This window comes from Barbus barbus (genome assembly GCF_936440315.1).
Source record: "Barbus barbus genome assembly, chromosome: 15".
NCBI classification, from domain to species: domain Eukaryota; kingdom Metazoa; phylum Chordata; class Actinopteri; order Cypriniformes; family Cyprinidae; genus Barbus; species Barbus barbus.
In genome coordinates, this window is record NC_136743.1 from 928556 (window position 1) to 940622 (window position 12067).

The window sequence follows — 12067 nt, forward strand, 5'->3', positions numbered from 1 at the left end:
GGCTGAACCATCTAACCTGCGGCCTATAATGCATCAATCTAAGATTGCTGTAGAGACAAAATGTAATTCCATCAAGTTAGCATTTTTAAACATTCGCTCACTTAAAAATAAATCATTTCTGATCAACGATTTAATAACCACAAACAACCTGGATTTTATGTTTTTAAATGAAACATGGTTAGAAGACGGCTGCAGTTCAACAGTCTTCACTGAAACAGCCCCTCCTAACTTTAATTTTATAAGTGTCTGCAGGACTGTTAGGAGAGGTGGAGGTGTAGCTGCTCTGTTTAAAGATGTTTATCAGTGCAAGCAAATGTCATTTGGTCAGTATTCATCTTTTGAATACCTAGGTATTGTGCTGAAAGGTGCTCCACGCACCCTGTTTATCATTATTTACAGGCCTCCAAAATATTCTCCAGCCTTTGTTGATGATTTCACTGAACTGTTATCAATGATTTCCTCAGAGTTTGACTGTTTTGCTATTGCAGGGGATTTTAATATTCACATAGATAATGCAGAAATCAAAACTACAAAATAAATTATAACTGTTTTAAACACTTTTGACCTGAGTCAGCATGTGCACGGACCCACACACAATCGTGGACACACTCTAGATTTACTCATCAGTAGAGGTCTAAACATCTCATCCATTGTAATTAAGGATGTAGCACTATCTGATCACTTCTGTATTTTCTTTGATATATTGATCTCGGTCACCACTGAATCTAGATCTGTCTCTATCAGTAAGAGATGCATTAACGAGAACACTAGTGCGCTATTTATGGAGGCAATATCATTAACACCAAGCATTTCTGCAGACCCTGTTGATCTTCTCCTGGAGTCATTTAACTCAAAAATTAAGAATGTTATTGATGATATTGCCCCGAGGTCAGCAAGAAGACGGGGAAACAGAAATCAATTTGGAGAAAATCAACAGCAGTTCAGAGCATGAAAAGACAATGCAGAAAAGCTGAGCGGATGTGGCGGAAGACGAAACTCGGAATTCACTATAGCATCTATAAAGACAGCCTTCATGCTTTCAATGTGGAACTAGCCACAGCTAGACAGACTTTCTTTTCAAATCTTATAAACAGTAACTTAAACAACACCCGCACTCTTTTTGCGACTGTTGAGAGACTGACAAACCCCCCAAGTCAGATTCCCAGTGAAATGCTCTCCGACAGCAAATGCAATGAGTTTGCTTCCTTCTTTTCTGAGAAGATCAATAATATCAGAAAGGAGATTGGCACATCCTCAAGTTAAGCAGAGGTCACACAGATTCGACCGCAATTTCAAAAAGAAGTGACTATGTGTGTTTTTAAAGAAATTGATAACAAAATTTTGGAAGAAATAGTACAGCACCTTAAATCTTCAACCTGCTATCTTGACACATTTCCCACATCCTTTTTCAAAAATGTGCTTAACTGTTTAGAAGCTGATCTCTTAGAAGTGGTGAACGCCTCACTTCTTTCTGGGACTTTTCCAAACTCCCTCAAAACTGCAGTTGTTAAGCCCCTTCTGAAAAAGCGCAATCTTGATAACACCATGTTGAGCAACTATAGACCCATATCAAATCTTCCTTTCATAGGTAAGATTATTGAAAAGGTAGTTTCTAATCAGCTGAACAACTACTTAAAGTCAAATGGATACCTGGACAATTTTCAATCTGGTTTCCGAGCACATCACAGCACAGAGACAGCACTCACTAAGATGATAAATGATATTCGCCTCAATTCTGATTCTGGCAAAATATCAGTGCTGGTACTACTAGATCTTAGTGCTGCGTTTGACACTGTCGATCATAACATACTTTTAGAGAGACTGGAAAACTGGGTCGGGCTTTCTGGGATGGCACTCAAATGGTTCAGGTCATACTTAGAAGGGAGAGGTTATTATGTGAGTATAGGAGAGCATAAGTCTAAGTGGACGGCCATGACATGTGGAGTCCCACAAGGCTCAATTCTTGCACCGCTCTTGTTTAACCTGTATATGCTCCCACTAAGTCAGATAATGAGGAAGAACCAAATTGCCTATCACAGCTATGCTGATGATACCCAGATTTACCTAGCCTTATCTCCAAATGACTACAGCCCCATTGACTCCCTCTGCCAATGCATTGATGAAATTAACAGTTGGATGTGCCAGAACTTCCTTCAGTTAAACAAGGAGAAAACTGAAATCATTGCATTTGGAAACAAAGATGAAGTTCTCAGGGTGAATGTATACCTTGACTCTAGGGGTCAAACAACTAAAAATCAAGTCAGAAATCTTGGGGTGATTCTGGAGACAGACCTTAGTTTCAGTAGTCATGTCAAAGCAGTAACTAAATCAGCATACTATCATCTCAAAAACATTGCAAGAATTAGATGTTTTGTTTCCAGTCAAGACTTGGAGAAACTTGTTCATGCCTTTATCACCAGCAGGGTGGATTACTGTAATGGTCTCCTCACCGGCCTTCCCAAGAAGACCATTAGACAGCTGCAGCTCATCCAGAACGCTGCTGCCAGGATTCTGACTAGAACCAGAAAATCTGAGCATATCACACCAGTTCTCAGGTCCTTACACTGGCTTCCAGTTACATTTAGGATTGATTTTAAAGTACTTTTACTCGTTTATAAGTCACTCAATGGCCTAGGACCTAAATATATTGCTGATATGCTCACTGAATATAAACCGAACAGACCACTCAGATCATTAGGATCGAGTCCGATAAAAACACCAAGGGTTCACACAAAACAAGGGGAGTCTGCGTTTAGCTATTATGCAGCCTGCAGTTGGAACCAGCTTCCAGAAGAGATCAGATGTGCTAAAACATTAGCCACATTTAAATCAAGACTCAAAACTCATCTGTTTAACTGTGCATTTGTTGGATGAGCACTGTGCTATATGTCCCAACTGACTGCTATGGATTTTATGTATAATCAGTTTCTATATCATTTTAAAATTCCTTGTTTTTATTATTCTTATTTCCATGTTTTTATTGATTTGAATGTCTATTTCACTTTCTTTTATGTAAAGCACTTTGAATTACCACTGTGTATGAAATGTGCTATATAAATAAACTTGCCTTGCCTTGCCTTGCTGCTATCTGTAATTACTGTTAATCAAACAACAAAAGAAAAGGAGATAATTATTCACTGCTCTTCACTGAATATTGTTCATGTCTTAGTTATGAATCAATTTAGATTTAATTAATGTGGTGTGCTTTTCTATGCGGTGCTTTATTTTTACATTTGATTACTTCAATCAATTTCTGTATACACTCAAAAAAATTATTCATTGGACGAACTCGATTTAATTGAGGGCAGGATTTCATCTAATAAATATGTTTAGCCCCAGCTCATATAAAAACAAATTTATGCGATAAAATGTAATTGAGTTGGGCTATCTTAATTTGATCAAATATAGTTTAAAAGATAATGATACATTGATGAAGTGATTTATTTTAATGCTTGTTGAACTCAAACTAAAATATTTAACTGGATAATAAACTTTGCTTCATGTTAGCAGGTCCTCAACCCAAACACATGCTCTACATTACCACAATGGTAACCCCCAAAAACACTAACATAGCAGAAACTCTTTCAAATACAAACAGAAAAGAGGATTAAACATTAACAAGTCTCCCAATTTTATCATCTAAATAAAAAATGCCTAAAATAACATTTTATTTCAAGATTTACTCTCCTTATCCAGCCCTGTGCAAAGCATGATGGGAAGGGGAAATCCACTTCCTAGTTACACAAGTAAAATCATTTATGTTCTTTCAAAATGAAAATATTGATTTGAGCCAAAACACAACTGTTTCAAGTCAGTTTAACACAATGCAATTGTATAAATGGGAAACCTAACATGATGTTAAATGAAAATGATTTCATTAAATAAACTGAACAGTGCTGTAGAATCAATTTTTTGAGTGTAGTCGGGTATTATACAGTAGGTTAAATTGTTTATTTTATTTGTATGTTTTTTCTATTTTATTAGCTCGATTGTTTGTAATTTTCTATTTCTAATTTTTTACTTACTGTTAGTTCTGATTTAAACCGTGAAAGCGAGCCAGTGGACACCTTTGCTTTGTCACACCGGTGTGTGTGTGTGTGTGTGTGTGTGTGTTCCATGTTGTATTTGTGCTCTAGTAACAATCCTTCATTTATGACTGGAAATCTTCAGATTTATGCCAAATTTGTTGATTTTATATGCTAATTTCTTTAAAAATGCTCTCTATTGCAGTCACACAGATGTGTGTGTTTGTGTGTGTGTGTAAGAGTTAGAATGTCCGTACAAATTTGCATTTGTGCTCTAGATCCAGGCCTTTATAAAAAATATTTTTTGTATATTTTGTACTGTATATGTTGGTTTATACTGGGTTTACTACTTTCTTTCTTTTTTGACAAATGAAACAAGTCTGTTTTTTTTTTGTTTTTTGTTTTTTCCACTTCTCTCATTCATTTTCAATGTGGGGGTCAATCTGACCCCAAAGAAAAGGGATTTTTTTTTACACACCTTTAGAACAACCAAATCAAGTCCAGATTTTGTGTGTGTGTTTAGATAGAAAAGTCACATAATTTCATGCTCCTGAGATGAAGGGAACACTTTTAAAAATAAAGGAAAATTCAAATGGGGTCAGCTGGACCCCAAGGGATGATTAAGGGTTTTAAAATACATTTTAGGAGTGGCCTAAGCTAATAGCCTAATCTTTTATTATCCTCACAGTGCATCAGTTAGGCTATGCAGCTATGAAATTATTGCGGAGCAAATTATTTGTAATATTAATTTAATAATAAAAGTAACCTAATAATAGCCTGAATGTAAAAGGCCTACATTAATTGGAAAGGTCAAATACTCTTAATAATGACAATATTTAATGATTTTTTACAATATCTCTGGCTGTCGTCAATACAAAATCTTTGTCTTTCAACACACCTGATCGCATTATCGTGAACACCTGGGCCTCTCCCACAGTGGATGCCTGTCTGATACCCCACCGACTGCCTCCACCATTATCACAGATTTCTGCAAGGAAAGAGTGAATAGAATTCCATCAAACATGTTCATTCTGACAAGCAGGTGGCTTATGAACTGATTTGTGACCTTGGAGCCCAAAACTAGCCACAAGTGTCCATTTTTCAAAATTGAGATTTGTACATCATATGAAAGCTGAATAAATGATCTTTCCATTGATGTATGGTTTGTTATGATAGGACAATATTTAGCTGAGATACAACTATTTGAAAATCTGGAATCTGAGGGAGCAAAAAAATAAATATTGTAAATAAATAATTATTCTAAATATTGAGAAAATCACCTTTAAAGATGTGCAAATGAAGTCAATGCATGTTACTAATCAAAAAATAAGTTTTAATATATTTACGGTACGAAATTTACTAAATATCTTCATGAAACATGATCTTTGCTTAATATCCTAATGATTTTTTGGCATTAAAGAAAAATGTATAATTTTGAGCCATCAATGTATTTTTGGCTATTGCTACATATACCTGTGCTACTTCAGACTGGTTTTGTGCTCCAGGGTCACATTTATGAAATATGAGAGTGTTCATTCTTACGTTGATTATACTGCTCAACCATAACTGGAACCAGACCACACTGTCCAGCAATATATACATGGCCACTTTCAACTGCAATGGCATCTGCTTCTCTGCGCTTTTAAAGTCAAGGAGAAAATCAAACAGAATATTTACATACAGGTGGACAGTGCATAAAGATAATTGACATCGACCTTAGCATTTATCCATGTGACCCAACAATACCATGATTTTCTTGATGCAGTCTTCCACAGATGATGCTCTTATGCAGTTCAGATCAAAAATATGTAATCTTTCACACTTCTGCTGCTCTGCATAGCCAATGGTACACCATTCAATTCTACGGAATTGAGATCGGTCTAGCAGGTTCCCAACTGATAAGAGTTTATAGATACAATATACAATCATCAACAACAATCAAGTAACTGTCAAGAACTACATACTCAAGGCCCCAAAAGCCTTTCAACACGCTTAAAACGTGGCATCTGCAAACACGTGATGCTAAAGCATTTCTCAAATCTCACTGACTGGATGCATTCAGTACCCATAAAGTTCACATACAAAAACAAAGAGAGAGAGAAAGCAACTAATGAATGCTAAATAATTCAAATAAATGTTTATTTGTGGCTAAATACTTTTTAGGGACACTGTATACATTAACATGTATTTTGAGCATAATTGTGTGTCACCTCTAAGGGCTTGCATGGCCTCATAATAATATTCTCTCAGGTAGATGAAGGAGTCTGTGCTCTGAGGGAGCTCCACCAGTTCAGATGCAGAGTCTGAGAACATCAGGTCTTCACCCCCAAAAGCAGCAGAAGAGAAAAGATCTGAATCCTGTTGAGCACAACAGTTGAATATTCAAAGGTGGCTTTCAATGTCTGCTGAAAGTATTCTTTTATATGGTTAAATATATCTAGGTTTAGATCAATATTACTCCCTTTCTTAAAACAATGACAGGGTCTTTCTTCAGTAATAATGTAGTCAAGTGAAATTAAAATTACTGATACAACATTCATTAGAATGGCATACCGGAATCTGTTTAAGGACTTTTTTAATATGCCCTGAATCTGCATCCATGCGGCTGACGACAGCACGGCGAGGCTCTTTAGCGAGGTAGCAATCCTTGTACTCCTCAACACTTTTCCTGCTGCCATCCATGCACAACAGTTGATAGTTCTGCCTCTCACACGCTTAAGAATTCAGATCGGACAAGAAGCTTGAAAATCAGCAGCCATGGAATCATAACCTTCTGCCACAACTCTAATATCTTTACCAGTTTTAAGACAAGTTAATAATATTTTAGATTTTGGCAAAGGATATTACTCACGTGGTATTGCATCCTGACAAACAAAGGCAACTTGTCCATGACCATTTTTCAAGCACCTGGGGAGAATGCTTGAGTTATATTGTTGTTCATATTTAGTAATGGAATATATGTGAGTGTGTTAGTGTGAATCGTACTGTAAGGCTCCTTCATCACCATAGTATTTTTCATTTTGTGAGCAGCTGCAGTCACCCTGGCAAGCTTGGCACAGGTTTGGGGATTGGGCTTTGGATATTCCAGGAATGCAGCTGCTTGAAAAGAACCGTGACACAGCTGGAGAACACAAAAATGCACAACTAAAAACTGAATTTGATCAATTCCAATTCTGCTTATTGATTCCAATTCTTGTCGATTCCCGGTTTAGATTCCAATGTGGTTAAAAACAAACATTTAGATATCAACCATATTTATTCTGTGTTTCTTTTTGCAAAACATTTAATTGCTGCTGAATACCATAAACAAAAATCAGCCGGCTACATAAAAACTGGACTCGATTAAGCAAAATAGAGCGGCACGATTATGGATAAATTCAGACTTTTTTTAAGGGAGGTTGTAGTTCTCTCACAATTCTGAAGAAAAATGATTAGACAAATAAAAGAAATCTCATTGAGTTTATGAACGGAATGATTCCGACTCACTGAAGATATACTTGTGTCATGATTCAAAGACAGATACTATGAAGTTAAAAATGTTGTCAAAAAGATTTGCATGCGCAGGGTAAGATTTGTGAAATTGTAAATAAGATAGCAAGCGTAAATTAATTTTGCATGTGCAAGAAAAGATTTGTAAAAGTGTAAATCGCGTTTCAAGTGTAAGAAAAAAAGATTTGCAGAATTTTCCTGTTTTTTTTTGTAAGTGTAATTCATGTATTGTGAAACTGCAACTTCATGCTAAGGTTAAATAAATATGATCTATATTCTTCTGACTTCCATATTTCTGCGCTTTTGGCACTGTTGTTTCGCACAAATACAGCCAAAAGTATTGCAAGCCTGCACAGCGTTTTACAAGCGAAAACAACCGCATCAAGAGCTGCAATACGGATTGACCGCGTAAAACCAATATGTGTGTGGAGGAAAAAAATCGTTGCAACTGTCTAAATGACTTCTTGTGTGTGTAGGACAAAATGTTCCCCAAATAATCTTCTATTAACGTCTGCGTCTTTGGCACGATTCTCTCACTGATTTCAGATTTGCAAGCGCAAGTGGAAGGAGGGACCCTCTTCTCACAGCCAATCAAATTAGGCTCTGGCTGACTCTCCATTTACTCTTATCTGATTGGTTCAATAAACACTCCAGACGTGAGAACACATCTTTATCTTAATTTGACTCCGCATCATTCTTATTGCGTGGTTGGTATTTTTAATGCACAGATAAATATTAAAAAATAAATTAATAATGCAATAAAATAAAATTATAAAACAAAAAGCATGATCCTTATAAGCTGTGTACCATTAGGCTGACTACCATGTGTTCATATACTGATTTTCAAGCTAGAGTGAACTTTATTGGATTGGTTCGACATTGCATTGAAATGTAAGATTTTAGATCATCTGCCTACACCACTGAAATAATGTTAAACTTTACAGTCAAACTGTTTAATAGTGCTTTGTCTCCAGATGACACTTCAACTGCAAACTGCACTGACACTTCAAACCAAATCAACATGTAAAAAACTACAATTACTTTGACAAAATATAGCGTTTAATAATGTCTAAATATATGCATCTAAATGAAAAACCTATATCTGAATCAAATGTTCCCAGAAACCATGAAATACACATTTTATATGGTTATACAGCCATCTAGTGGTTACAAATGGCATTATAGATGGTAAATGCATCATTTAGGGCTTAATATTTAGTACAGTAAAATCTCCTTTAAATACACGTTAAAGGAAAAACAAAAATTTGGCATCAACCCTGATCAGGAGACATTGTGAAATTATGCATAGTAGTGCAGATACTTTCAGTAGCATCAAGATTACAAACTAATATCATATGGTCTGCTGAAGAGGAGGAGGATGATTAGGATAAATAGAGTCAATACACAGAAATATCATTTCCTAACATTACGAAATTCTGAATGAACAAAGGGTCATGCTTTTTTTATTATTTTATTGTATTATATTATTAATTTATTTTTTAATATGTATCTGTGCATTAAAAATAACATCCCCACAATAAGAATGACGCTGAGTCAAATTAGGACAAAAAACTGGAAAATTATGCAAATCTTTTTTTCTTACGCTTGAAATGCGATTTACACTTTTACAAATCTTTTCTTGCGCATGCTAAATTAATTTACGCTTGCTATCTTATTTACAATTCCACAAATCTTACCCTGCGCATGCCAATCTTTTTGACGTCATTTTACCTTCATAGATACATTTTTAACAGCCTCTTTTCACCACCTATATATATATATATATATATATATGCACGTAAAGGAATTGATAGGTGGAATTGAAATTTTAATTTTACAACAAGTATCCCACTCCTGAACTTAAGTATCCGATTCTGGAATTGGAATTGATTTCCGATTCCCAACTCTACATTCAAGTTAAAAATGGCCATGTCTACTCTTATATTAAAAATAAGGTGGATTCAAAGTTGCCATGGATGATGGTCAATATTAGGAAATTTAAGACCACTGAATATCAGTATTCCAGAGAGCTGTGTAATAATAATTTACACAATAATAATCTAGCCATGCTAACCCATCTCAAGAGGCATGTCCACAGGACCATCCCAGGGAATCTTATTTTGTGCAACCAGTCTTCCAATGGGTATATTCCAGCCTCCAGGCCTTCGATAACAACTGTGGCATGAAGTCTTTCCCTTGAGATCGTTGATGGTGAAGTCAGTGTCATTCTTTACCACAGCCACAGCATAACAGCATTCTTAAGAAGAAAGAAGGTGAAGAGAATCAAAATCACAGAAACCACTGACTGATACATTAAAAGATATTTAGAGTCAATTTAATAATGTGCCAAATGAAGTATTTTCCAAAATATTATTAAGAGAAAATAAAATATGGAAAGATTTGCTAATTCAGTTGTTATAGCACAAAATTAAAAATCATTTTCAGTGGCCATCTTGCCACTACTGTGCTATAAGACAGGGTTCCCAATCTGTTCCGTTCCACGACCCACCTAGACAAGTATAATCTATTTCAAGACCCACCAAAATATTTGAGATAAAAAACTATTGACATTACTATGATATTACTGCTTAATCTTAATCAAAAGCATAATATGGCAGAAATTAAGTATTTAAGAAAAATAACCATTTTATTTTATAGGCTAGTACCACGGTAAACTTTCACTACTAATATTTACGTTTTAATTTCTTCATTTACAGACATTAATGAGTCTATGAAATATGTCCATAAAATGAACTGTAATCCGCGCTGCAAGTGTTGTTATGAAATAGAAATCTTTTGTAACATTATACATGTTTTTACTCTCATTTTTGATCAATTTAAGATCTTCTTGCTGAATAAAAATATCAACTTTAAATGTCTATTTACATTAAATAATACCAGTCACCTGGTCTATAGTTTATGATGGATAATAAAGATGTCTGAAGTGTGTCTCTTATTGTATTAATAAATGAAGAATTCAGATGCAAAAGCCACTTTTATGGTAATGGAAATGTGTAGGTCCTTTTCTGTGCAATTAAAGTAAAATAACTGAACATAAATACAGGAGCCTGATAAAAATGCTCATTTTAGAAGAAAAATTCAGACGGCATTAGAGGCTTTTGCATCTGAGCTCTTCAGATATATTCTTATATATTCTTGTCATCAACACCACAATAAAATAATAAAATATTTACTTTCCTTAGTATCCTCTGTGATGATTGGATGGAGTCTATAAGGCCAGAGTCCAGCGCGGTAAATATGTTCTCCATCTACAGTTATAGCATCTGTATCACCATCCTGTGAATCATAGACAGTTTAATAAAAATGTTATCCACTTTATTCTTCAACGTGGCAGTAAGCCAATGGGTGAGACTTCCAGATCATCAGCCGCTGTGAGGAAATAACGAGAAGAATAACATCGTGCAGCAAAACTGTTTCCGCTACAAACCAGCTTGTTCAGAATTAAGATAATACACTAAAATAATATGGAAAGATGCACTAATTTGCAGTATCAAGCAGCAAAGCAAGCAGAATAAGACATTAATATGTGTTTAAGTAATAATAAACAGCCAATATCCCAGTAATATTCATGCTAATAACCAACAAGTTAATAGTTATTAGCAATTAATCGGACACTAAAGTGTTACCAATATTCTTATTAACCACCAAAGCGTTTAAAGTGAGAAGGGTTCATAAAAAGCATGCATTTTAAGGTTAGACTTTACATTTTGATGTTAAATCCACTATTGTGTTGTATATAGATGTTCTACAGTCTATACACAGTATTATGTTCAATTACATAAGAAACTATTATTAAATTACAGAAAAAATAAGAGTAATACATTACTTTTTCAAGGGAAAAGTAATTCAATTACAGTAACTAATTACTTAGTAGCTAATTACACCCAACACTGTGCATGAGGTAAACTAATAAGCATATTTTATTACCATGATGCTTATTATGCACTCAGTTACAGAAGATTTGAGACAACACTCAAGGTCTGGTGATTTGGTGGCAAGGTGTAGGCATTTCTTCAGCTCATTCTGTGACTTCACACACCATTTGACTTTTTGAGCGCTGACTGAGGACAGTCCCACAACTGCAAAGGAAATAACACGGCAATAGTTAACTTAATAGTCCAGTTGAGCACAATGATTAAATAAGAACAGAAGAAGAACATGTCAAACATATCAAACATGGCAATTACCAAGGCACCACAGCAACGAGATGAGCAGCATGTTCATATCAGGACTTTATGAGGGATTTTGGCAGGAGAAGACAGGAGAGACGAGACTTTTATAGGAGCTCTGGAAGCGCTAGTGGGTTGGATCAGACAAACACAAGACTAGATCATCATCATCATCGATTGCTCATGATTTCTCAATATCTGCTTGTGCAGGCTATGTGCCAGTTCACATTTTGCAGAAGGACGTGAAGTTAACGATAAATAGTAGCTGTCTTTTTTATACAAATGAATAGTAGAACAGTACAATTATACTCTGCATACTCCTAGAAAATCAGGATATACTTTAGATTAGAGAAAACCCTTCAC

The 12067-nt window shown here is 35.2% G+C and overlaps 1 protein-coding gene across 2 annotated transcripts in view; it reads right to left on the reverse strand.

The window, feature by feature from the left end:
* LOC306881004 (serotransferrin-1-like) overlaps window positions 1–11839 on the reverse strand; it is a 48508-nt gene extending 36669 nt beyond the window's left edge. For both annotated transcript variants that reach the window (XM_079434807.1, XM_079434806.1), the window contains exons 1-11: window positions 11723–11839; window positions 11463–11614; window positions 10709–10811; window positions 9589–9771; window positions 7011–7146; window positions 6877–6932; window positions 6579–6739; window positions 6236–6383; window positions 5772–5920; window positions 5568–5664; window positions 4924–5013 (exon numbers count right to left, since the gene is read on the reverse strand). In XM_079434807.1, coding sequence (XP_079290933.1) covers window positions 4924–5013; window positions 5568–5664; window positions 5772–5920; window positions 6236–6383; window positions 6579–6739; window positions 6877–6932; window positions 7011–7146; window positions 9589–9771; window positions 10709–10811; window positions 11463–11614; window positions 11723–11759 — 1312 coding nt within the window. In that variant the 5' untranslated portion in view covers window positions 11760–11839. The remainder of the gene's footprint in view (window positions 1–4923; window positions 5014–5567; window positions 5665–5771; window positions 5921–6235; window positions 6384–6578; window positions 6740–6876; window positions 6933–7010; window positions 7147–9588; window positions 9772–10708; window positions 10812–11462; window positions 11615–11722) is intronic.
* Window positions 11840–12067: the final 228 nt, after the last annotated feature.